The sequence below is a fragment of the Moschus berezovskii genome, chromosome X, assembly GCF_049115385.1.
Source record: "Moschus berezovskii isolate FMDL1 chromosome X, NW_MosBer_1.0, whole genome shotgun sequence".
Taxonomy (NCBI): domain Eukaryota; kingdom Metazoa; phylum Chordata; class Mammalia; order Artiodactyla; family Moschidae; genus Moschus; species Moschus berezovskii.
The window spans coordinates 49,226,021-49,253,199 of NC_142488.1; the positions used below are offsets into that span (position 1 = coordinate 49,226,021).

Below are 27,179 nucleotides of genomic sequence, written 5' to 3' on the forward strand. Positions count from 1 at the left end.
AGGCTCCACGATCCATGGGATTTTCCAGGCAAGAATACTGGAGTGGGCTGCCATTTCCATCTCCAGGGGATCTTCCCAACCCTGGGATCGAACCCGGGTTTCCTGCATTGCAGACAGACACTTTACCCTCTGAGCCACTAGGGTGAGCTTGAGGTCTGGCCAATTGGTGAAAAGGCTGAGTGCAGAGGTTATAGTGCTGGAAAAGACAAGCATTGGATATGTTCATGTACCACCTCTGAGGACAACTTGCATGTGCACCAACACCACACAAGTGTGGGGGCGGCACTATGGGTCAACAATAAGAGAGTCCTTTCCTGAAAAGGAACCTGCCCTTTTTCCATCTGCTTACCTCTGATACTACTTCTATCCTAGTTTCCTTTCCCATTCAAGGAATAGAGGGCATGTTTGAAGTTGAAGATAGTTTTGTTACAAACTTGGTCTCATCTGAACCAGCTGTGTGAAATCATTAAGTGCCATATTTCCCACATTGGTGATTTACCTCCAAAATTATAAAAAGTGGGGAAGGCGTTGCTGCACTGACTCCACGAAATAATATATTAACAAGGTTAGGGGATTCAGAACCCACACTTGCTTTCTTCTGGAATTACGACTGAGAAAGGGAGGCAATGGGATGACAGTATGAAGGACAGGCTGCCCCAGAGGATATCTCAGGCCCTATAGGCCAGAGAAACATCGAGGCTGACAACCTTGCTTCAAACTTCATCTCGAGGCATTTGAAGGCCACACGGGCTACAGCAGAATCGCTATATGAGCTGTCCAAATATGGATTCCTGGGCCTCACCCTCCTGGAGTCTGCATGAGTAGGTTGTGGAGGGGCCCAGGAATCTATCTTTATAACCCATTTGCGAGTGAGCTTGATGTCCAATCATATTGGAGAACCAGTGATCTGGGCTAGAGGCCTCCTCTGAGGGACGAGTGGACAGGCACAGAGAAATCACCCATGTTATGTGGCCGCTCTCACTAAACTGTTTATCTTCGAAGGTCCTACCTAATTTGACCCTGCTCACCCAGAGAGACAGCATGGAATGTGGAGGGGGGAGACACAGACGCAGACCTGGGTTCAAATCCCAGCTTTGACCTTCTGTGAAGATGAGGCAGCAGGCAAATCACTCACTGGCTCTCCTTCACTTTTCCCATCTGCACAATGAGCGTGCACAATCTATGGCCCAGGACCACTGTGAGAATTTGAGAAAATTCCTCCCTGCAAATCACTGGTATCCATTAATGAAGACCTGATGATAATTGTAATCCTTTGCATTATCAAGCACTTACTAAGATCCAAGTATGGTTCCAAATGCTTTACATAAGTGATCTCACTGAATTTGCACTAACTTTATCTATGAAAGAGGAGCTATTATCCTTCCCATGCTCAGATGAGGTGTCTGAGGTGTAGAGAGTGTGAATAACTTGTCCAGGGGCCCACAGGCAGCAACTGAGTCCTTGGAGCCTGCACTCTTAAACCCTAAGCCATAAATGGCAGCTCCCTCCTCCACCCCTTCTCCTTAAGGGTTAAAACAGAGGGGAGAGCCAATCCTGTGGAGATCAAACAGAACAAAGACCTCTGAAAGGAAGGAAGCCAAGGGAATGTATGCAAGCAGGCTCCTCAGAGAGTATGGGGGCTCAGTTTGCCCCTAAGCTTCCTGACAGCTGTAGCAGGAAAGGGGGTGGGGAGCAGAATTCCCTAGTTTCCATGTTCTGGGCGGGCGGGAGGTGGGGGAAGGAGGCACAGAGGCATATCTAAGTGGAGATTTGTCTTGGACTGAAATTCCAGAGGAGTCGATCTTGTGGCCAGCTCAGCAAACATCCGGGACCAGAAATGCGTCTGTGATTTCACGAGGCGCTAAAAGGCTTATTCACACACATGATTCTGTGAGAGTCAAAAGGCAGAGGGGGGAAAAACACATGAAATTCTATCTAGAAGAGAACCTTGCTAGACTGTAAGTTCCCACAGCAGTAAGGGGTGTTGGGGGAGACCGAGGCCCTGTCTGTGTATCTGTCTCTCTCTGCAATGCACACCACAGGGTCTCTCCAGGAGGACATCCAGGTTCATGAGGACGTGACACTCCTCCAGAGCCTGGGCTCCAGGATGGATGGCAAATGAGCCAGGATGAAGTTGTGAGTGATAGCCAGACTGCCAGAGTCTGGGAGCTGAGTGGGGGCTGGGTCTGTCAGGCTGAGCTTGCTTGGAAGAGGCAGAGTAGGGGGAGCTGATTGTAGGTTTGGGAGAAGCATGTGGTATTTGGGCAGGTGGGGTGGGGGCGTTGCAGCAGGTGGTGCAGAGCTCACTTCTCATCCTCCCCAGATATTGCCCCTTTTGATGTCCCTTTACTTGGCTTTCTGCCTGGTGAACTCTTCATACCACCACCCATGCAGGTGAGGCTGACTCGCCCCCATCCACCAGGACTGAGAGGGGAAAGACCTGTGTCCGAATTACCTTCTGTCCAACACTGCAAGACCAGTCTACCTTCTCCAGCTCAGGGATCATGGCCAGCTTTGTGGTCCAGTATGATGTAGCCTTGGAGGACATCATAGGAGACGTGCACGTGAGAGGGCCAGCAGAATGGAAAGTGGGCTCAGGGGTCAGACAGTCCTGGGAAACAAGGCGCTGGCCTCCACGAGGTACTTGTTTGTTTCTCCCTGGGGATCAGTGAGGACTAGTGCACACAGACAAGATGGTGTGTAGCAACACATGACTTCACAGCGGGGAGGCACGTGTACCCCAAAGGCTTAGAGACCTGGAACTTGAATTCAATAAATTGAACTGAACTCCAGGTAAACACACTCCTAAGTGAAGCAAGCCATAGCCCACTCCTGGCCAGTCCTTTTAGGAAGGGAAATACTGGCCAGCGATTAGTCTCTCACACTTTCTGCAGCTCTGATACTCTCGTGTTCTCTTGGGCTTTCTGGATGTCTCTACATTTTAAAAAGACTTTTAGCCTCACTTGAGTAATTTGCCTAAACTGGGAGCCCTTAAATTCTGAGCTCACACACTCACAAAGAACATGCCGAGGTCCCATCATCTTCCAGAGGAGTAGAGGCTGATCCGGGACCCTTGTCTTGACAACAATTGCATGGCAGCCTGAGATGTCTGGTCCCAGCCTGCTTGTTCCACAGCACCTCTCACTGCCTCCAGCACACAAACCATCCTCCAGCTGCCCCACACCGTGACGTACCACACACCATTGTCCCAGAGTACCCAAAGCTGCCAAACATCTGTGCCTGAGCGTGTGCTCCAACTATCTGCCACCTTGGGAATGTCTTCTCCTTCCTTTCTCCACTGGTGAGTATCCTCCTCATCCTTGAAGACTGTGCTTCAGTGCCACTTCCACGGTGACCCCACCTCACTCACAGTTCCTCTCTCTATTCTGGGCTAATATAGTGCTTTGGTTACACCTCTCCTCATACACTTCCTTATTCATTCATTCATATGTGGACTCACCTCCACCAAGCAGGAAACTACCTCTAGCCCCATCCTGCTTGCACTGACTCTGGGAAATCAGGGTAAATTGGATGCAGCCCCTAGTCTCTCTTTGGAATGTCCCATCCTGAAGTAGCCAGACACATAGAGTTGGAGCCATCGTAAAAGGTGCTAAGTGCTGTGTATAAACCTGTAATGGGTTATCTATGGATACTGCTGAGGAGGGTTTCATGGGAGCCTTTCTGATGAAGCTGGATTTAGGTCAGCATAGGAAAACTAAACAGACTTTACCTTGGCTTGGGCTGACAGGGTGAAGGGAATGACACGCGGAGAGAGGGGAGTAGCATGTGCAGAGGCACAGAAGTGTGACAGAGGCCTGTTATGTGGGCAAATAAAGGGAATTTGCCCTCTCAGAATAGGAACTGAGGGTATCATGCTAGTAGGAAGCACCAGAGCCTTAACGAGGTATTCTGGGGTTTGTGTGTGTGTGTGTGTGTGTGTGTGTACATGCATATGCATGTAAATTGAGGTGTTGGTCTGCTTGTTCATTCTTTACTCCTCCCAGCATTGCCTGGAGTAAAGTTGCAGATAGGACAGATGCAACTAGGCATTATAGTACGACTGATACTCTTTATCGAGTCAGCAGAGAGGACCGCGAGCTGACTGTAGCTCAGATCATGAACTCCTTATTGCCAAATTCAGACAGAAATTGAAAAAAGTAGGGAAAACCACTAGACCATTCAGGTATGACCTAAATCAAATCCCTTACGATTATACAGTGGAAGTGACAAACCGATTCAAGGGATTAGATCTGATAGACAGGGTGCCTGAAGAACTATGGACAGAGGTTCATGACATTTTAGAGGAGGCAGTGCTCAAGGCCATCCCCAAGGAAAAGAAATGCAGAAAGGCAAAATGGTTGCCTGAGGAAACCTTGCAAATAGCTGAGAAAAGAAGAGAAGCTAAAGGCAAAGGAGAAAAGGAAAGATATATCTATCTGAATGCAGAGTTCCAAAGATGAGCAAGGAGATATAAGAAAGCCTTCCTCAGTGATCAATGCAAAGACATAGAGGAAACAATGGGATGGGAAAGACTAGAGATCTCTTCAAGAAAACTAGAGAAACCAAGGGAATATGTCACGCAAAGATGGGCTCAATAAAGGACATAAACGGTATGGACCTAACAGAAGCAGACGATATTAAGAAGAGGTGGCAAGTATGCACAGAAGAACTGTACAAAAAAGATCTTCACGACCCAGATAATCATGATGGTATGATCACTCACCTAGAGCCGGACATCCTGGAATGTGATGTCAAGTGGGCCTTAGGAAGCATCACTACGAACAAACCTAGTGGAGGTGATGGAATTGCAATTGAGCTATTTGAAATCCTAAAAGATGATGCTGTGAAAGTGCTGCACTCAATATGCCAGCAAATTTGGAAAACACAACAGTGGCCACAGGACTGGCAAAGGTCAGTTTTCATTCCATTCCCAAAGAAAGGCAATGCCAAAGAATGCTCAAACTACCGCACAATTGCACTCATCTCACACGCTAGCAATGTAATGCTCAAAATTCTCCAAGCGAGGCTTCACCAGCATGTGAACCGAGAACTTCCAGATGTTCAAGCTGGAAAAGGTGTTCAAACTTCCAGATGTAAAGCTGCCTTTAGAAAAGGCAGAGGAACCAGAGATGAAATTGCCAACATCCCCTGGATCATAGAAAAAGCAAGAGACCTCCAGGAAAACATCTACTTTTGCTTTATTGTCTACTCCAAAACCTTTGACTGTGTGGATCACAACAAACTGTGGAAAATCCTTAAAGAGTTGGGAATACCAGACCGCCTTGGCTGCCTCCTGAGAAATCTGAATGCAGGTCAAGAAGCAACAGTTAGAACTAGACATGGAACCACGGACTGGTTCCAAATGGGGAAAGGAGTATGCCAAGGCTGTACATTGCCACCCTGTTTATTTAACTTATATACAGAGTACATCATGTGAAATGCCAGGCTGGATGAAGCACAAGCTGGAATCAAGATTACCGGGAGAAATATCAATAACCTCAGATACGCAGATGACACCACCCTTATGGCAGAAAGCGAAGAGGAACCAAAGAGCCTCTTGATGAGAGTGAAGGAGGAGAGTGAAAAGGCTGGCTTAAAACGCAACATTCAAAAAACTAAGATCATGGAATCCAGTCCCATCATTCCATGGCAAATAGATGGGGAAACAATGGAAACCCTGACAGACTATTTTCTTGGGCTCCAAAATCACTGCAGATGGTGACTGCAGCCATGAAATTAAAAGACGCTTGCTCCTTGGAAGAAAAGCTATCACCAACCTAAACGGCATATTAAAAAGCAGAGATATTACTTTGCCAACAAAGGTCCATCTAGTCAAAGCTATGGTTTTTCCAGTGGTCATGTATGGATGTGAGAGTTGGACCATAAAGAAAGCTGAGCGCTGAAAAATTGATGCTTTTGAACTGTGGTGTTGGAGAAGACTCTTGAGAGTCCCTTCGACTGCAAGGACATCAAATCCGTCAATCATAAAGGAAATCAGTCCTGAATAATATTGGTGCTGAAGCTGAAGTTCCGATACTTTGGCCACATGATGTGAAGAACTGACTCACTGGAAAATACCCTGATGCTGGGAAAGATTGAAGGCAGGAGGGGAAGGGGACAGCAGAGGATGAGATGGTTGAATGGCATCACTGACTTGACGGACATGAGTTTGAGCAAGCTCTAGGAGTTGGTGTTGGAGAGGTAAGCCTGGCATATTGCAGCCCATGGAGGCACAAAGAGTCGGACACGACTGAGCGACTGAATTGAACTGATACTCCCATCCTGTGTGTGCTCTGATTCCTGCATCCCCCAAACAAGAACCCTCCAATCCACCTACCCACCATTTTATTTGAGTATGCCTGCCTTTCAAAGCCCAACACTTCACTCCATGAACACCTAATCCGTTATGCCCACTACTGCCTGGGTTGGGAACCCTGAAGTGAATCACACACTGATCTTATTTACTGCCTCAAGGTGAAACAGAGACATGCAAGAATGACACAAGATGAGAAGTGCTTTGTCAATGGCAGCTTAAGTATGATGGAAGCCATTGTGAGGGGTGAGGAGGTCAGAGAGTGCTCCCTGGAGGAAGTAAAGACATACTGTGGTCTTAAAGAATTCAAAGACATGTGCCAGGTTGGGAAGGACACTCTCAGAGGCAAAGGCAGTCTAATAAACTGAGGGTTGCATGATACAAAGAATGGAGGTTGGAAAAATCCAGGGGTGTGAAGGGAACTACAAGAGGATTGGAGCTCCTGAAGCGTTGATTTGAGGCTCGTGATATGTTCAGAGGTGAGCCTGAAGGCCATGAGTGTGCAGGGGCTTGATAAGGAATATAAAATTTATGTTGAGAGGCTTCAGCCATCCAAGGGAATTGGTCCAGTGGTGAGTGGGTATGAATTTGTGGAGGGGGACGAGTGAAGAGCATTGGACTGGAGAAGGACTTGTGGGGTCAGCAATGGAGATTCATGGGTTGAATCCAAGAGAGCTAGGGAGGTGACCGAAGCAGAATGTCTAGAGCCAGAAGAGCAGATCTAGGATGGCAGTTGCTAAAGCAGAGCTTCCCAGTCTAGCAGCTATTGACCTCCACAACCCTTGGGATATCCAGCCCCACCAACTGACATCGGGCTGTACAGGGTTCTAAATGCGCACCACTTCCCCCATTGTGCTACACAAATGTAATCATTTTCTTTGCATGCCACGACTGACAAATATTAGGCAGCACTGCTTATGGAACACGGGGAGAAGATGGAGCTGAAGAAAGAGACTGAATCCTGTGGGCCTGAGAGCCTGTAGGAGAATAAGGAGCTTTCATCATCTCTGAATCCCAGGGGACAAGACTCTTCTAAGGACCAGAGATGACTGTCAATTGTGAACTACATCAGGGAGGTGCAGTCTGAGGAGAACTGAAGTACATCCAGTGAGTTTTCAAACCAACTAGTCATTGCTGCCTTTGGTGAGAGAAGTATCAGTGGTGAGGGTGGGAGCTAGGCTCCAGTAGGCAGCAGAGTTAACTGGAGGTGAGAAGACCATTACAGCTGTGAGTTCGTTACCTCGGCATACTACCGGGAAGAAAGGAGCTGGTTTGAAGTTTGGGTGGGATCGGGACGAATGGAGGTTGTCTTAGTGGATGGAAAAGACAGCAACATTTTTAAATTCTAAAGAAGACCCAGTTGGGTGCATGAGTGGGGTTGGAGAGTAGGAGTCTGGCTGGTGGAAGAGGTCCTGGAGGCTGGGCATGCATGGGGTCAGGGAAGGATTGTTTCGTCTTTCAGTAGAGGGATGAGGCATATAGGCATATGGACTTTGTGCAAGAGTGGAGTGGGTAGTCCAAGGGACATGGCCTGGTGCCCTTCATGTTCTCCTGTGGAGGAAGGGAGACGGTTCCTGAGAAGAGTGTGGCATGATAGCTGAAGGGAGTGTGAGAGGTAATACCGCTGGTTTATAAGATGTGAGGTGTGGCACCACCAGTGAACCAGGGTGCATGGAGAGGTAGGGATGTGATTTTCCCAGAAGCTCTCACCTACACAAGTATGGGAAGAACATGGAAAGACAGCTGGACTCTGCCTGTTGCTTGGGCAGTTGCAGGATGTTTGACTCAGGCCTTGGGGGACGGCTATAGTGTGCAAGGGAAAAGTGCAGACAGAGCCTAAACTTGTGCTTGTGAATTAATTAAAAGGCTGGCATGGAGGTGAAGAGCAAGATGTCCTCCCACCTTCCTTCCTTCTCTCCACTCCCAGCTCTCGCCCTCCCAGAGAGGAGGAGATGGTGTGTCCAGCTTTGTGATCAGAGAATGCCTGAATATCTGAGAGGAGAATAAACTGGTTATCCTGGGGCAGAGCCTGCTTCAGGCTTCTGGGCAGCACAGACCCCCTGCAAGCCTATACTTCCTTAGGCTGAGCTGCCACTGGTCCTGGGGGCCCTCCCAACTTCCCTCTCCCTTTCCCTCAACTGTCCCAGGCCTCAGGCTCTGCAGAAAGAGAGATGGAGTGTGGGAAGGGGGTCAGCAGCCAATCACATACCTGATAGCCCAAGGCATCTGCACCTGGTCTAACCAATCCCTTCTGAACAAACTGCTCATTCAGACTCTGCTCCCTCCTCCCCTTCCTGCTCTGCCCAGCAACAGCAGAAAGGAGGCTGAAGGAGGAGAGGGAGGCCCTGCAAACTCCCAGCCCCTGGCAGCAATGGAGCTGGGCCTCAGACTCACTCTACAGAGAGAGGTTGAAACAGTACTTATGGTTCCTGGAGCCCAGGCAAATCGTCCCTAGGGGCCCTCAAGACTGTGCAAGCCCAGCTCTCACAGACAGGAACTCACATATTATAGAGATCCTGATCCTTGGAGCCTTTGGCCTCAAGCCAGTCTCATTCTCTCCACACTCAGGGGCAGGCCCTGGGCTGGCAGTCTGACCAGCAGAGATACATAGTTCTGGTGGAGGAGACGGACATTGAGCAAGCAATCCCACAAATGCCTGTTTAATGGCAACAGTGATAAGGCCTAGGAAGGAAAAGGATAGAGTTTCATGTAGCAAAATAAGGGAGGACTTGATTTAGATGCTTTCACAATTTGTTGATCTCACTTCTGTTTTCCTCAGATTTACAACGGCTATTTTATTCATGACTTTGCACCGAGAGGCCTTCCACCTGCTGGTACAAAGGTGGAGTTTGTTTTCGACGTGAGTGGCTCCATGTGTGGTACCAAGATGAAGCAGGTAACAGGGGCCCTGGGGGTCTTTCGTAGCTTTTGATTTAGAAAGCTCAGAAAGCAGGGTGCTGGAACAGTGGTTCCCTGAGCCTGGACTCCCTGCCATCCCATCACCCTTTAACCTTATAGGCCTAGGCCTACCTTAGTGTCTTGGCTCCTTATCAATTAGGAACCCCATAGACATGGAGCCAAGTATGACTAATATGCTAAGTATTCTAATGGAAAAAGGGGACAACATGCAAAAACAGATGGGAAATTTAACCAGAGAAGTGTACTCTAATAAAATTTAAAGAATGCTAGAAATATAAAACACTGTAACAGTTATGAAAAATGCTTTTTATGGCTCATCAGGGGACTGAACATGGCCAAAGAAAGAATCAGTGAACTTGAAGATATGAGAATAGAAACTTCCCATACTGAAAAGCAAAGAGAAAAGAGAATGAAAAAAAATAGACAACCAACAGTATATCCAAGAACTATGTCCTTGTACAAAAGTGTAACATGTTTAATGGGAATACCATAAGGAGAAGAAATAAAGTTGCAGAAGAAATATTTGAAGGACTAGCAGGCACAGATTTTCCAAATAACAAATGACATCCATCAAATCAGAGGTCCTGGAAGCTCAGAGCACACTCAGCAGGATAAACACTAAAAGACGTGCATGGAGGCATATGCAGAAAATCAAAGACAAAGAGGAAATCCTGAAAAAGCCCACAGAAAATAATATCTTTCTTATAGAGGAACAAGGATAAGAATTACATTGAATTTCTCTTGAGAAACCATGCAAGGAAAAAGAGAGTGTAGTGAAATATTTAAAGTGTTGAAGGAGAAAACAACCCAATTTGACAACAAAATTGTCCTTCCAAAATGAAAATAAAGACTTTATCAGCCAAACTAATATTGAGAGAATTGTCATCAGTAGACCTGTCTTGCACAGCTAAAAGTTAAAAGAAGTTCTTCAGAGAGAAGGAAAATGAGATAGCCCAGATACTTGGATCTACATAAAGAAAGGAAGATTGTTGGAGAAATAATAAATAAGGGTAAAATAATATATTTTATTTTTAAACTAATTGATGTAACAGATAACAATTTACTCAGAATAATTAGAGACACTATGTATTCAGTGATTATAGCTTATTGATAAGTGAAATTAATGACAGCAGTGCTATAAGGGACGAGAGAAAGGAACTGGACTACTCTGTCCCAAGGTACTTGAACTACGCATGAAGTTGTAAAGTGTTATCTGAATGTGGACCTGGATTAACTGTAAAGTCATATTGTAAACTCTAGGGCAACCACTAAGAAATTTTCTTAACATAATGGATATGCTAAGAGACGAGAGAAAACAGGACCATATAAAACACTCAATTAAAATCAAAGAAGTCAGAGTAGGAGACAAAGCAAAAAAGGGAAATGACGAGAAAGCAGTTTTTAAATATAGCAAATATTAATCTAGCTATATCAGTAATCATTTAATGATGACTTGTCTAAATATACCAGTTAAAAGAAAGAAGCTTTCAGTGTCAATTAAAAGAAAACAAAACAAAAGAACCAACTGTATGTTTTCTACTGGAAGTCCATTTTAAATATAAAGACACAGATTAAAAGTAACGGGATGGAACCATATGCTATGCTAACACTAACCCAAAGAAAGCTAAACAGCTATATTAATTTCAGACCAAGTACACTTCAGAGCAAGACAGTTGTTAAGATTAAGAGGTGCATTATATTATGGAAAAAGGTCGAGTCTCCAAGAAAACATAATATACTGTATATCCAATTGAAATTACAGTGTCAAAATATATGTGGCAAAAATTAATAGAACTGCAAGAAGAAATAGAAAAATCATTAATATAGTTAGAGACTTCAATTTCCTTATATTAGAAATAGACATATCCAGCAGACAGAAAATCCATAAAGACACTGTTGAACTGAATAGAACCATCAATTAATTGGATCTAACTGACAAAGAAGCAGAAGATATTAAGAAGAGGTGGCAAGAATACACAGAAGAACTGTACAAAAAAGATCTTCATGACGAAGATAATCATGATGGCGTGATCACTCACCTGGAACCAGACATCTTGGAATGTGAAGTCAAGTGGCCTTAGAGAGCATCACTACGAACAAAGCTAGTGGAGGTGATGGAATTCCAATTGAGCTATTTCAAATCCTGAAAGATGATGCTGTGAAAGTGCTGTACTCAATATGCCAGCAAATTTGGAAAACTCAGCAGTGGCCACAGGAGTGGAAAAGATCAGTTTTCATTCCAATCCCAAAGAAAGGCAATGCCAAAGAATGCTCAAACTACCGCACAATTTCACTCATCTCACACGCTAGTAAAGTCATGCTCAAAATTCTCCAAGCCAGGCTTCAGCAATATGTGAACCGTGAACTCCCAGATGTTCAAGCAGGTTTTAGAAAAGGCAGAGGAATCAGAGATCAAATTGCCAACATCCGCTGGATTATGGAGAAAGCAAGAGAGTTCCAGAAAAACATCTATTTTTGCTTCAATGACTATGCCAAAGCCTTTAACTGTGTGGATCACAATAAACTGTGGAAAATTCTGAAAGAGATGGGAATACCAGACCACCTGACCTGCCTCTTGAGAAACCTGTACTCAGGTCAGGAAGCAACAGTTCGAACTGTACATGGAACAACAGACTGGTTCCAAATAGGAAAAGGAGTACGTCAGGGTTGTATATTGTCACCCTGCTTATTTAAACTATATGCAGAGTACATCATGAGGAACGCTGGGCTGGAGGAAGCACAAGCTGGAATCAAGATTGCCGGGAGAAATATCAATAACCTCAGATATGCAGATGACACCACCCTTATGGCAGAAAGTGAAGAGGAACTCAAAAGCCTCTTGATGAAATTGAAAGAGGAGAGTGAAAAGGTTGGCTTGAAGCTCAACATTCAGAAAACGAAGATCATGGCATCTGGTCCCATCACTTCATGGGAAATAGATGGGGAAACAGTGGAAACAGTGTCAGACTTTATTTTTGGGGGCTCCAAAATCACTGCAGATGCTGATTGCAGCCATGAAATTAACAGATGCTTACTCCTTGGAAGGAAAGTTATGACCAACCTAGATAGCATATTAAAAAGCAGAGACATTACTTTGCCAACAAAGGTCCGTCTAGTCAAGGCTATGGTTTTTCCTGTGGTCATGTATGGATGTGAGAGTTGGACTGTGAAGAAAGCTGAGCTCCGAAGAATTGATGCTTTTGAACTGTGGTGTTGGAGAAGACTCTTGAGAGTCCCTTGGACTGCAAGGAGATCCAACCAGTCCATTCTAAAGGAGATCAATCCTGGGTGTTCATTGGAAGGACTGATGCTAAGGCTGAAACTGCAACACTTTGGCCACCTCATGCGACGAGTTGACTCACTGGAAAGGAGTCTGTTGCTGGGAGGGATTGGGGGTCGGAGGAGACGGGGACGACAGAGAATGAGATGGCTGGATGGCATCACCGACTCGATGGACATGAGTTTGAGTGAACCTCGGGAGTTGGTGATGGACAGGGAAGCCCGGCATGCTGTGATTCATGGGGTCGCAAAGAGTCCGACACGACTGAGCGACTGAACTGAACTGAACTGAACTGACCTCTATACAATGCTTCATCCAACAATACACATTTGCCCCAAGCTCACATAGAACATTTGCCAAAATAGTCTACATTGTGTGTCATAAAACACACCTTAACATATTTAAAATAATATAAATCATACGAAGTATGCTCTCAGACTGAATGGAAATCAGCAACAGAAAGATAGCTGGAAAATCTCCAAATAGTAGGAGATTAAGCAATGTACTTCTAAAAACATAATCTGTCCCTGAATAGGAGATTCTTAGGAAAAGCCATCCTTTATGTGTCAGTCCTCTCAATGGAAATAATATGGTGCTCAGCTTCTGATCCCAGAATGTGTGACCTATCCCATCTTATGGAAGGAAAACTTGTGACCTACTTAGGAGCATTCAAGGCATCTTCTACCAGTTTAAGATGTAGAGAGAAAGGCAAACCACAAATGTTCTTGTGTGTGTTTTCTAGAATCCATACCTACATTTAAAGATTATGCCTTAAATCACTGGATCTAACACCTCCAAAATAGACATTTGAGTCCCTGGTACATCAATGACTAGCCACTTCACTCTCTGAGCCTCAGTGTCATCACTTGTAAAATGAGGATATTATTAGCACCTTGTTCACTGTGTTGCTACGAAGATAAAATGAGCTTATGCATCTAAACTACAGTGCCAGGAACATAGCAAGAATCCTATAAATGGTACCTAATACTAGAACCTACATACTATATTCCTTGAGTCTAGCCCTATATTAAATACATCACGGAGAAGAGAGCCAAGGGGAAGTAGCATTGTAAGCCCTGTTTTCAGAGGACACAATATCTGTTTGGAGGATGAAAATATTCCACTTAAGATAATCAGCAAATAGTCTGGGACAACGAATGTCTGGGTGTGAAAGACATGGATCAGAGTGGGCAATCAAGGAAGGGCTGCCCAGAAAAAGAGCAACTGAAGTAACTGTGAAGATATAAATAAATAAAGAGCAAAGTTGTGGAGATGAAATGGAATCTAGGTTATCTGGGGGCTGGTGAGAAGACCAGCCTGGAAGAAACAGATGGTAATGTAGAAGAACAGATTAGAGAGAACAGCAACCAAAGCATGCAAAGTTGTCAGTCGTGTCTGAATTTTTGCATCCACTGTAGCCCATGAGGCTCCTCTATCCATGGAATTCTCCAGGCAAGAATAATGGAGTGGGTAGTCGTTCCTTTCTCCAGGGGATCCAACACTCTTAAACTTTAGGGCAGCCCTGGAATCACTGAATTCTGGGTCATGAAACCATAGGAACACATGAATCCCAGCTCTGAAATGACAGAGCTTGAACCTTCTAGACCACCACAGTCCAGTAGAACTTTTTTGATGATGGAAATGTTCTAAAAGTATGTACTTTTAGATGTACTAATTTATTGTCCAATACAGTAGCTGCTGTCCACATGTGGTTATTGAACCCTTGAAATGTGGCTACTGTAAGTGAAGAAACAGAATTTTGACTTTTTCTTCAATTTTAACTAATGTACATTTTGTTAGTTAAATATACTGCAAAGGTAAACATTAGTTAAATGCTGACAAATATCAGTCTAGTCAAAACTATGGTTTTTCCAGTAGTCATCTGTGGATGTAAGAGTTGGACCATAAAGAAGGCTGAGCACAGAAGAATTGATACTTTTGAACTGTGGTGTTGGAGAAGACTCTTGAGAGTCCCTTGGACTGCAAAGAGATCAAACCAGTCAATCCTAAAGGAAATTAACCCTGAATATTCACTGGAAAACTGGTGCTGAAGCTCCAATACTTTGGCCACCTGATGCAAAGAGCAAACTCATCAGAAAAGACCCTGTTGCTGGGAGAGATTGAGAGCAGGAGGAGAAGGGGATGAGAGAGAATGAGATGGTTGGATGGCATCACTGACTCAATGGACATGAGTTTGAACAATCTCCGGGAGACGGTGATGGACAGGGAAGACTGGCATGCTGCAGTCCATGGGGTCACAAAGAGTTGGACATTACTGAGTGAACAACAACGTACGTTTACATTTAAATAACTACATGTGGCTAGCAGTTACCATTGGACAGTGCAGTTCTAGGCTTTGGGCCATTAGAGCCTATAGAGCATTTTGACTTAGGTCTTAGGACTTCTAGGTTTACATAGTGCTAGAATCAGAAAATGTTAAAACCATACAACACTTAGACCTCAGTACTTTGTATAGAAAGTGCCTTTCAGTCTTGAGCAAGACCTCAAGTCTTGGTCCATCTTCTTTACTTCATCTATATCCTACAGACTAAAAAGGCAATGAATGTTATCCTTGGTAACCTGTAAGCCAGTGACTACTTCAACATCATCTTCTTTTCTTACACAGTTAGTGTCTGGAAAGCTGGAGGCTCCATCCAGGCCACCATCCAGAATGTCCACAGTGCTAAGGACTAGCTGGGTCATATGGAAGATTCTGGTTGTAAGTGTTAGACCTACCTACCCAAATAGACAGACTGGTGACATGGGAAATTCTCCCATCATTCACCCATCCACTTTACCTCTCATAATGTCTGAAATATCACTTTTACATTTTACACAAATATCTTCCTTCATCCTTCTGTGCTTCTTTGCCTAACAGAAAGAACACAGCTAATTCTCCATGTATTTTAAGGCACATTCCTCTTTGGCAGTGAGTTTCCTCCTCCTTAAAGCATATACTCAAAATAATTTTATATTTTATCAATAATCTAGATATTTATTTCTAAGTATTTTGAGTAAGCTTCTTCTCTGCTTTTGGCTTTTGATCAATCCTCTCTCAGAGAGTTACTGAAGTATCCCCCTCCTATCACCTCCTGACCAGGCAGCCCCTTCTTCCCCTATAGCATAGAGGTGGGGATGCTATCCTTGAGGAGCTGCCAATCTGACTAGAGAATGAGACATCCTCCCAGGAAACAGGCAAAGCAATCTGAGACAGGGAATGATAAAAGCCAAGGACATGTGGGACCCACTGTCAGATCTCAGGGAGTTTGTGTGAAAGTGGGAAGTTGGGAAGTATAAGCAGTGGAAACAGTCTGAGCAAAGATAAGGAGATGTGACTGAGCCTGGGAGGTTGACAAGGTGCTCAGTGTGTCTGGAATGGGGGTAGAAATTACTAGAAAAGGTGGTCTCACAGTCTGCTCTCTAATTAGAGACTGACATCAACACGGCTCTGCTGGCAGCTGCTTCAGTGCTAAAGCATAGCAACCAGGAGCTAGGGAGGAGCCCCAGTGTGGGGGAGGATCTCTCTCATCATCTCCCTGACAGATGGGGAGCCCACAGCTGGAGTAACAACTTGCAGTGTGATCCTCTCTAACATCCATCAGGCACTGGGAAACAAAGTAACCCTTCTCAGCTTGGCCTTTGGGAATGATGCTGACTTCCCACTGCTATGTTGTTTCTCCCTAGAGAACTGAGGAGCAGCCTGGCACATATATGAAGACACCAGTGCAGCCCCTACAGCCAGAAGGAAGGCCTCTATGAAGAGATCTCCATGTCTCTGCAGACAGATGTGCATCTGGACTACCTGGGTGGCTTGACTGGGGCCTCTCCTTGGGCCCTCTTCCCCAACTACTTTGGTGGTTCAGGGCCTGTAGTGGCAGACCAAGTGCAGCTAGGCAAGAAGGAACTAGACATCCACCTGGAAGCCCATGGCCCCAGGGGTCAGCTTCTATGGCCTGCCACAGTGAAGTGGCCGCCAACAGCAGCCAGAAGGTCTTTGGTTTCCCAGAGGAGCCAGACCCCAATATAGCCCACTTTATATACTGTCTTTGGGCCTACATCACCATTAGAGAGCTACTGGAGGCATGCTTCCACGCTTGTGACGCCAGCATTCACCACATACTGGCTGCCAAAGACCTCAATCTGTCCCTTTAACATAATCTTGTCACACCTCTCACTTTACTGGTCGTGGCACAGCCCAAAGAAGCCAGTGAGAAAGCCAGGAAACAGACTTCTACCACAGATGGACCAAGCACCATCATGCCCTTAGTCATGGCCTAGGGGCCATGATTGGGCACAACACAACCAACCTAGTGCCCTTGGTTTCTCCCTAATAAAGGCTTGTGAAACCAAAGTTCTACTTATCCTCAACTACTCTTGTCTCTAAAAAGAAGATGCCCAGTTCCAAGGAATTAAAGCCACTGGGTCAGAGCCTTAGTACCTCATACACCCTTGCATACCCAAAGCCCCAAATTCCAGCATAACAGGATTCTGGAACCTTGGCTCAGCCAAAATTTAGGACAAAATCTGCTGTCCTTGTGTTCTCAAATTTTGGTGCCCTATTGCTTCTGAAGTCCAGCACACCATTACATCATAACCTTGGTACTGTATTAGTCATGAATTCAAGACACAAGTCCCACCTCTGAATTCTAGCATTCTAGCCCATCTCCAAACTGGCCCTATGAAATATGCTACTCTGCTGCATTCCAAATCTGGTGCTCCATTACAACCTAAACAAGATGCCTCATCACTCCTGCAACCTGGGGTACTTATGCCACAATCAATTAAAAGCCTGTCACAGTCCAGGCCTGAATTCCCCACACATCAGATCCTCAAATACCCACCACACACCACAGCAAGGGTTCTTGCTCCTAAGACCCCAAACAACATGCCATATCCTAGACCTGGGATCCTCTTACCTAAGACCCCTAAAATTCCATCATCTCTAAAACCTAGTGCCCCACCTCACCAACCTTCCCTAGGTTTATCACTTTCCAATCTAGGACACCAACTCCTAATAAACCCAAAATCCCATTACCTTTCAGGCCTGCCAAGCTCAGGTTCCCACCTCCAGAGGCTTTGCATACTCCCAAGCACAATCAAGTCCCACAAGTCCCAGCAGTACCATGACCATTTCTGCCCTTGGAGAATCCCTCACTACTCCCTTTCACTCCACCCTGCCCTCTCTGCCCACCCTTCCCCTGGAAGGCTCTGGCATCAGCATGACCTGTAGCCAGAACCCCAAAGCTATGTCTATGAACAAGAGGTCAAGTCACAAGGGAATAGATAATAGAGAGCACTAAGAACCAGAAGCCCGTGCAGATTTTTGTGATTTAAGCCACTTGCTGATTGCAGCCATGAAATTAAAAGACGCTTACTCCTTGGAAGGAAAGTTATGACCAACCTAGATAGCATATTAAAAAGCAGAGACATTACTTTGCCAACAAAGTTCCGTCTAGTCAAGGCTATGGTTTTTCTTGTGGTCATGTATGGATGTGAGAGTTGGACTGTGAAGAAAGCTGAGCTCCGAAGAATTGATGCTTTTGAACTGTGGTGCTGGAGAAGACTCTTGAGAGTCCCTTGGACTGCAAGGAGATCCAACCAGTCCATTCTAAAGGAGATCAACCCTGGGTGTTCATTGGAAGGACTGATGCTAAGGCTGAAACTGCAACACTTTGGCCACCTCATGCGACGAGTTGACTCACTGGAAAGGAGTCTGTTGCTGGGAGGGATTGGGGGTAGGAGGAGACGGGGACGACAGAGAATGAGATGGCTGGATGGCATCACCGACTCGATGGATATGAGTTTGAGTGAACTCTGGGAGTTAGTGATGGACAGGGAGACCTGACGTGCTGTGGTTCATGGGGTCGCAAAGAGTCGGACAAGACTGAGCGACTGAACTGAACTGAAGCCACTTGCTTGCTTGCTTTGAGACTTTAAATGAGATTCTTAACTTCTCTGGGCTTCAGCACATGGCACAGAATTAGAGGCCCTGGGAGAGAAGGGATGTTAAGACTGGGAAATGCACAGAAACAAACTGGCCAAGCTGTGGCTTTGACATTTGCTTTGTTGGACAAGAGAATTGCTTATGCTTCACAAGCAGAGAAGGGATGTGGGGTTATAAATGGGAGTATCCCTGGGCAAGGTAGGTCTGATTGGTTGTTTTGTGCTCCATAAACAGCCCTGATTAATAAGAGGAGTATAAAAAATGAGGAAGATTATGACAGTTGTCTTTAAATTTTCCAAAGGCTGTGAAATAATGTTTACATTTTTTTTATTTTTAATTGAAGGATAATTGCTTTACAGAATTTTGCTGTCTTCTGTCAAATCTTGACATGAATAAGCCATAGGTATACATATGTCCCCTCACTCTTGAACCTCCCTCCCATCTCCCTCCCCATCGCACCCCTCTAGGTTGATACAGAGTGCCTGCTTGAGTTCCCTGAAACATACAGCAAATTGCCATTGGCTATCTATTTTACATATGGTAATATAAGTTTCCATGTTACTCTCTCCATACATCTCACCCTCTCCTCCCCTCTCCCCATGTCCAAGAGTCTGTTCTCTATGTCTGTTTCTCCGTTGCTGCCCTGCAGATAAATTCTTTGGTGCCATCTTTCTAGATTCCATATATGTGCATTAGTATATGATATTTGTCTTTCTCCTTCTGACTAACTTCACTCTGTATAATAGGCTCTATGTTCATCCACCTCATTAGAACTGAGTCAAATGCATTCCTTTTTATGGCTGAATAATATTCCATTGTGTATATATACCACAACTTCTTTATTCATTCATCTGTCAATGGACATGTAGGTTGCTTCCATGTTCTAGCTATTGTAAATAGTGCTGCAATGAACAATGGGATACATGTCTCTCTTTCAATTTTGGTTTCCACAGGGTATATGCCTAAGGGTGGGATTTCTGGGTCATATGGTGGTTTTATTTCTAGATTTTTACATTTTTTAGCTCTTCCTATGTACAGGTACTGATCTACATATTGTACTTGTAGTCTTCATTTAATCCTCACCAAAAAAACTCTTATTATCTGGATTTTACTCATGGGGAAAAGGAAGCACAGAGCAGTGACCTAACTTATCCCACATCACACCACTAGTAAGAGATTTTAACCTATACACTTTGGTCCCATGATGAATGTGATTCACTACTTCACTATTCACCTTCCTGAGAGGAGTGACATTTCCTGGATGACCTTATAGGGCAGGATTAAAACCAGTTGGTGGTGACAATAATTCACAGGGGTATACATTTGGGCATGACATTCTTGACATAACCCTCTCCTTCACCATCCTCCCTCCAAATATCCCATCCATCTTCAATTCTTGACACAGTTATCTCTGTCAAATGCACCCATTTCTTATTACCCCAACTGTGACTATCTTAGGGCAGACTACCACTGTGTCTCACCTAGAAAACTGTTCCAGACTCATCACTGGTTTTCTTGCTTCCTTTTTTGAGATATTCTCTTGGACATTCTTCCCCAGCAAAGGGATCATTTAAAAACATATATCACTTCATGTCTCTTCCCTACTTAACTCCCCTCAAGGGTTTCCTATTGTACTTATCATTTCTTATCATACTTTACAGAATAAAGTTCAAAGTCCTTTTTATGAGCTACAAGTCCCTGCATGACCTGCCCTTTATCCCATACCTCTCTGACCTCATCTTCTCCCACTCACCCTCTGAACTCAGGCCACACTGGCCTCCTGTTCCTCCAATAGGTCCTACCCTCTCCCCTGCCTCCACTCAGGGACCTCTTCCAAGCTGTTCCCCCTGCTTGAAAATTGCTCTGACCTGATTTGCCCTGCCCCTATCTACCACCCTCATTTCTTCCATTGTCACTCAAGCTCCAGATCATGCCTTAAATCTCAACTCAGATGTCCTTCTTACCCCTTACTATTGCTTCACACTATGTTGAGTACCTGCAACTCCCTCAGTCAATCTATTCATTTTTTCTTATAGCATTTGTCACAATTGGTAATTATAATTTCATTCATACCTGCCTTCCCAACTAAAATATGAGCTTCATCACGTCAGAAATCATGACTGACTTTTTCACCACCATGTTCTTGATGCTTAAACAGCACCTGAATGAATAAATAAATGATCAAGTGAATGCATGCATAAATGCTATAAGGAAGAATTTTGAACATAACTGAGCTTGAAAAACTAAGATGCCATGGAGAGCATAAGGTCTCAGTCTTGGCAATGTGCAAGGTCAGATTGGGAAGCCAATGAAGACTCTCCTAATCAGAAGGAAGGTATGCCTTTTGGTGGGCTGGAGACATATTATCCCTCAGAGTGTGAAGGATTTCTCCTATTTATTTTACACTTGGCAGGGAATCCACATTGGGACAACAATTCTAAAGAGATCTTTGGAGGAGATGGAGACAGCATGAAATCTCAGGAAAGTTCTGCAGTAATAGCGAAAGGTGAACAAAGAACTCCCCTGACAAAGACCCCCAAGCTTTCATTTCCACTTATGTTAATAATATATAACAAAGTTCTAGAAATCTACACTAAGAAAAATGAGGACAATCCAATTGAAAATTGACTTAAAACCAGCACTTCAAAAAAGAACAAATGTTCAACTTCTTAAGTTATAATGAAAATGCAAATTAAAAATTAACATGGGACTTTCCTGGTGGCACAGTAGATAGGAATCTGCTTAACAATGCAGGAGACACCGGTTCAATCCCTGGTTTAGGAAGATCCCACATGCTGTGGGGCAACTAAGCCCATGCCTCACAACTACTGAGCCCACACTCTAGAGCCCACACGCTGCAACTACTAAAGCTCACTCGCTCTAGAGCCCATGCTCTGCAACAAGAGAAGCCATCATAATGAGAAGCCCGTGAAGCACAAGGAAGAGTAGCCTCCACATGCAGCAACTACAGAAAGCCTACACACAGCAAGGAAGAGCCCCAGGTGCTTCATCAAAGACCCAGTGCAGCCAAAAAGAAAATAAATCAATAAAATTTTAAAATAGCATTTGAGCTGACCTAGAAGAATGACTAGAAATTGATTATTACTAGTTAAAAGAAGGAGAACATTCCAAGTAGCAGGAGAAACAGAAACAATGGGGTCACTAGCAAGATAAGGCAAGGTACCCATAAGAATATTCAGTTCAGTTAGGCTGGAGCATACAGAGAAGAGTGGAAAGCTAGGTAGGGACTAGATATCAGAAAAGATTTAAATACTGAGCTCAGGAATTTGGGGTGACTCAGGGTTACTAGGAATGTAATAATCAGTCTCTTATCAACAGAGTCCCCCTATCTTTTGCAGGCATGTTGCCAAGCATCTTCACTTTCTCATCCTTGGATAGGACAGCCACCTTTGCTGACTTATTTGAGTACAGGACAGCTTGTGCCCTGGGACTGGGGCTGGACTGTCTCTCTAGGGAAATAAACATGGCCTCCTATCTTCCCCTCCTCTCTCTTTCCCTCTCCTTATCTCCCATACCTTCTAAAGCTGTAACTACAGAGTTGTGCCTCCTGCCTTGCAATAAATGGGACGCACTTTGTGATCCACATCCCACACTCAGAAGAGAGGTTCTTCTTCACAATGGATGAGCATCCAGGGGACCTGCTACAACTCATAGATGACTCAAAGGCAGGGGAGAGCACCAAAGACTCTATCTCATATAACTCCACAGCCAAATATATACATCAACACCCCCAGACATTTGTGGACTAATACAAACACAGAGCAGTGCACCTCACTAACACACAAGGGCATACTCAGACATATGAAAGCACAAATACACTCTAACACCAAGACACTCATTGATACACATACACATACCAGGGCATACAGTAAACTTACAAAAACTCACACCCAGGGACATATATTTTGACACTTTCCACACCTACAAATAGTAACATACAAATATGCATCCAGACACATATTGATTCATAATACATGCCCAGATATACACAATGACACATATATCAACATACATACACTGATAACCCCCAGATTCATCCCAATTCACAAGAATTCAACACATACAGGCACACATACTCTGCTTCTCTAGATACATAAAACACACCAATGCACACAAATTCCATGATACACAGACAGATGCATACTCACTGACACCCCCAGATACATAATATGTACCAACACACAACCAGACACACACGACACAAACTATTCACCAAGATTTATAACACTAAGATATCCAGCATGAATCCTAAGTCTATTCAGTTGTGTCCAACTCTTTGCAACCCTATGAACTATAGCCCACCAGGCTCCTCTGTCCATGGGATTCCCAAAGCAAGAATGCTGGAGTGAGTTGCCATTTCCTCCTCCAGGGAATCTTCCCAGAGTTTGAACCCCAGTCTATTATGTCTCCTGCATTGGCAGGTAAGTTCTTTACCACTAGCGCCACCTAGGAAGCCCAGAAACACATATCCAGAGACATATAAACATACAACCAAAAAAATATACACTCTACCATAACATTTTTCTAAATTTACAGATGCACTGATATGCCCAGAGATATTCAGATGAATGGAACTAAACACACATATTTACACATTCAGAGGGAAGCACACACATGCAAACAGCCCCACTAGGGTAAGCATGCACACATATACACACATGCTCACACACTGCACAGGAAGGAGCAGCTGGATAGGCTATGGTAGAAGCACTATCCTCAGGAGCTAGCACTCTAACCACAAATCTGCACCACTTCATCTGAATTTCAGGCACTGAGACTTCACCCCTCCTGTTCTATGGGTGACCATGTGAATGACCATGTGAAACCCTGTGCTCCAGGTAAGCATTCTTCTCCCCGCAGGGCTGCATGTGAGTAGACAGCTGCTTGGGGCACCATCAAGGCCAGGGCACAAGGACCAGATCTGTACCTACTTCTAGTTAGGTCTGTAGGCCTGTACCAACCCTGTGTTGGCCCTGTAGGCCCCTGTAAACCCTGGGCCTACACTGTTTCCATTACCCACAGTTCCATATCTGTGCAAGGTAAGCGTACCTTACTTCTGTCCTGGGACCAGCCTGCACTACTGAAAAGGACCTAGCTGGAGCTCCAGTGTGACTGCTGCAGCGTGTGAAACCCTCTACCTTGAGCCTTACCTTGAGTTCCTAGGTCTCCAGCAACACTACCAGAACCCCAGCATCCTGCAACTACCACACCTGAGGTTCTATGTGGTCAGTGGCTCAAGTCTCAGCCCCTTGGCCCATGGCCTACTGGGTAAGTGTTACTGAGGCTGATAGTGGCCAGGGAGCACCAGTCCCAAGAGAAACTCTGCCACAGTGAAAGATCAGTTAGCTCTCAGCACCTTGACCCTCAAACCACAAAGAAGAATCAGAACCAAGCTCTGCCCTTGGAAAACTCCTGGTCTAGGAAGAAGACAGACCCAGACATGGATAGTGATCCCAGTGAGTTATCAGTGCTAGCCAGAAAACAGTCCAGGGAGCTGGAGGAATCCAGGGTGAGGCACCTTGCCCAGTCTTGGAGCTCAAGAAAGATCTCCTGAAGGAGACCCGCACTGAGTATGGAAAGCTGAGCAAATGTGTAGAGGAAAAGAATGGAGATTGGAGGAGATGGAGCTGGAGTAGTCAGACCAGAGTGCCTGCATGAAGAATTTGACTTTTCCTGAAGACAATGGGAGTCATGAAAAGGCATAGGCAGGAGAAAGTGAAAGTTGTTCAGTTGTGTTGGACTCTGATATCCCATGGACTGTTGCCCATCAGGCTCCTCTGTCCTTGGAATTCTCCAGTCAAGAATACTGGAGTGGGTACCCATTCTCTTCTCCAGGTGATCTTCCCAACCCAGGGACTGAGCCCACATCTCTGCACTGCACACAGATTATTTGCCGTCTGAGCCATCAGGGAAGCAAGAGAAAGATACAGTCAGATCTGAGTATTACAAAGATCCCTCTGGATATTGCTGTAAAGGGGGATTACAGGAAACCAGACTGTAGGTCAGGAGACACTAGCAGAACCTGAGGCCGAGACCCCCACCAAAGAATTTGGGCAGTGATGGTGGATTGAACAGATACTTTTACTTCCTTTAAACCTCCTCACTACTCTAATCTAACTCATCTCCTTCAAGCCAGACTGTACCCTATCTGCCATCTCATACACTTTGGCTCTCTACTTTCATACTACACTCCTGTACCATCTGACTCCACAAATCACACAATGCTCAGTCTCTTCCTTCCTCCAGGACTTTGCTGCCTCTCCTCCCTCCTACTTTTCTTTCAAGGTTCCCTGCTTTAGGATCCTCTCAGAGCTATCAGTGGGATTCAGGACACTGACCTGACTGGTATTCCATCTCTCTCCCTCAGGACAGTTCCAGCATGCAGACATCAAACTGGTGGCAGGGCCTATGGGGCCAAATCTGAGGAGGCACCAGGGCCCAGATGTACCTGTGGTCATAGGCAAGAAGCTGCTGAAGGACTCACCAAGACTGTTGCCCCACTGAGCTTCCTGCTGGCTGGTGAAATGCTCTCATGTACTGTGGTTTCTGGGCCAACCCTACATTGCCTATGTCCTATGATGGTCCCTGAACCCCACAGCCAGGAGACCTGAATTTAGGTGACTCAGAGGCCAGGGCACAGGGTTGACCAGGAACAAAGCCCTGAGGACATGAAAACACACAGGGACACACACACTAACACAGGCACTAAGTGATACATTCAGCAGAACACATACAAAAAGATATGCAGATCTACGGACCTAGAGGCTTCGAGACTCCTGCTTCCTCACAGTCCTTACTGTCTCCAGTCTCTACCCTTTTTAACCCATACTCCAGAGCAACCTTAGAAGTAACTTCCTTAAAACAAAAACCTGAAGCACCAGTACTCCTCACAACTTTCTCTGGCTCCCATGGCTTATTTAAAGCTCTTACAGTTCCCCTAGGGTTTCCCAAGTGACTCAGTGGTTAAGAATCTGCCTGCCAAGGCAGAAGATGCATAAGATATGGGTTCAGTCCCTGGGTCAGGAAGATCCCCTAGAAGAGGAAATGGCAGCCCACTCCAGTATTCTTGCTGGGAGAATCCCATGGGCAGAGGAGCCTGGTGGGCTACAGTCCATAGGGTCACAAAGACTCAGACATGACTGAGTAACTATGCATGTACACAAACACAGTTCCTTTAACAAACCCACCAATCAGACCTTGCATGTGTTTTTGCTTCTATGTGGAATTCCTTTCCTTGGTTTCATTCAGGTAAATGTTACACATTCTTCAAGTCTTAGTTGGCACTTCCTCTAAGAAGTCTTCCCTTACCCCTCCCATAGATTGAGTTTGGTCCCCTGTGTTCCCACAGCCCACCCCCATTCCATTCAAATTCACCTTTCATACTATGTACTTACTTGTACATACTGTGTGCATACTATTTACTTGTTTGGATCCCTTACTTAGACTGTGAGCTACTTGAAAGCAAGGACCTTTTCTAAATCATCTATGTATCCCCAGTTCTTAGCACTTAGTAGGTGCTTAGTAAATATTTGCTGAATGAAGAAATGAATGAACAAAAAAGGATCCCATGACACAGCAGTAGACACACACATATACTACTCACAACCAAAGTCACAAGATCACACACAGAAACAGCAATGAGGACACAGATATGAATAGGTAGAGATAGAGACATATGGAAAAACAAGAATTTCAAAATAAAGAGAATAGACATAGGGGCATGTAGACATGCAAAGATGGGGGCAGGAAACCAGAGTGATAGCATCAGGGACATAAACCTAGAGATACAGATGATCTCTGGCTGAGCTTCTATATCCCCGTTTTGAGGTGCTGTCTCTGTCACAAAGATAGAGGCAGAGAGACAAAAATGAGGTAAACCAGGAACAGGCACACAGTGACTAATATGAAGACACTGAGACATAACAAAATACAAAATGAAAAGATAGAGATTCAGACACAGAGACACAGGGACACAGAGGTAACCAGGGAGACATTGGTCAAGACCCTAGTCTTGGTCTTGACGTTGACCAAGACCACAGTCTTGGTCTTGTCTTTGGCCAAGATCACACAAAGGACAGAGAGGTAGAAACACATAGACATGATGGCATGCAGACATGCAATATGGATGAGAAGAGAACACAGAGACACAAGACCTGAAACCTATAAGGACATAGAAACAGATTCAATGTTACACAGATACAGACTTGGTGATAAAGACCCAAGGACACACACACATGCAGAGGAACACACTAAGAATGAGACAGAAGCATAGATTTATATAGTTAGAGATCCAATGACAAAGACACGGGAATGCAGACACCTCAACCATGACAAACACCATTGAAGAGATAAATTTCAGATCAGGTAACAGACACAAGGACAGGCAAGATAAGTCCAGGAATAATGGGGATATTGTGACACAGTGACAGGGATACAGGAATTCAGAATGAGAAATCTTAGAACAAGTAGACATGGGGATGTGAACCCACAAACACAGTCATATAGATACAGGAGAGACATAGGGACAGAAACATAAACATACTTCTGGAAGGATCAAGACAGGAATAAAGAAACCTAGACACAGAGAAACAAACACACAGAACATAAGCAAATGGGCAAAGACACTGAATCAAGATACACCTGGGGATGCCCAGAGATAGAGACACACAAAAAAAGAACCTAGGCCACAAATGAAAGAATAG

The 27,179-nt window shown here is 44.8% G+C and overlaps 1 protein-coding gene across 1 annotated transcript in view; it reads left to right on the top strand.

Annotated features, from left to right (window-relative positions):
- Positions 1–25,056, top strand: part of ITIH6 (inter-alpha-trypsin inhibitor heavy chain family member 6) — a 45,677-nt gene extending 20,621 nt beyond the window's left edge. The window contains 16 exon segments of the mRNA XM_088834270.1: positions 142–245; positions 2,368–2,564; positions 9,093–9,209; positions 15,060–15,231; positions 15,941–16,023; positions 16,025–16,243; positions 16,246–16,459; positions 16,462–16,773; positions 16,776–17,111; positions 20,870–20,962; positions 21,816–21,848; positions 22,033–22,152; positions 23,338–23,418; positions 23,457–23,584; positions 23,586–23,745; positions 24,845–25,056. Of these exon segments, the coding sequence (XP_088690396.1) occupies positions 142–245; positions 2,368–2,564; positions 9,093–9,209; positions 15,060–15,231; positions 15,941–16,023; positions 16,025–16,243; positions 16,246–16,459; positions 16,462–16,773; positions 16,776–17,111; positions 20,870–20,962; positions 21,816–21,848; positions 22,033–22,152; positions 23,338–23,418; positions 23,457–23,584; positions 23,586–23,745; positions 24,845–25,056 (2,581 nt within the window).
- Positions 25,057–27,179: the final 2,123 nt, after the last annotated feature.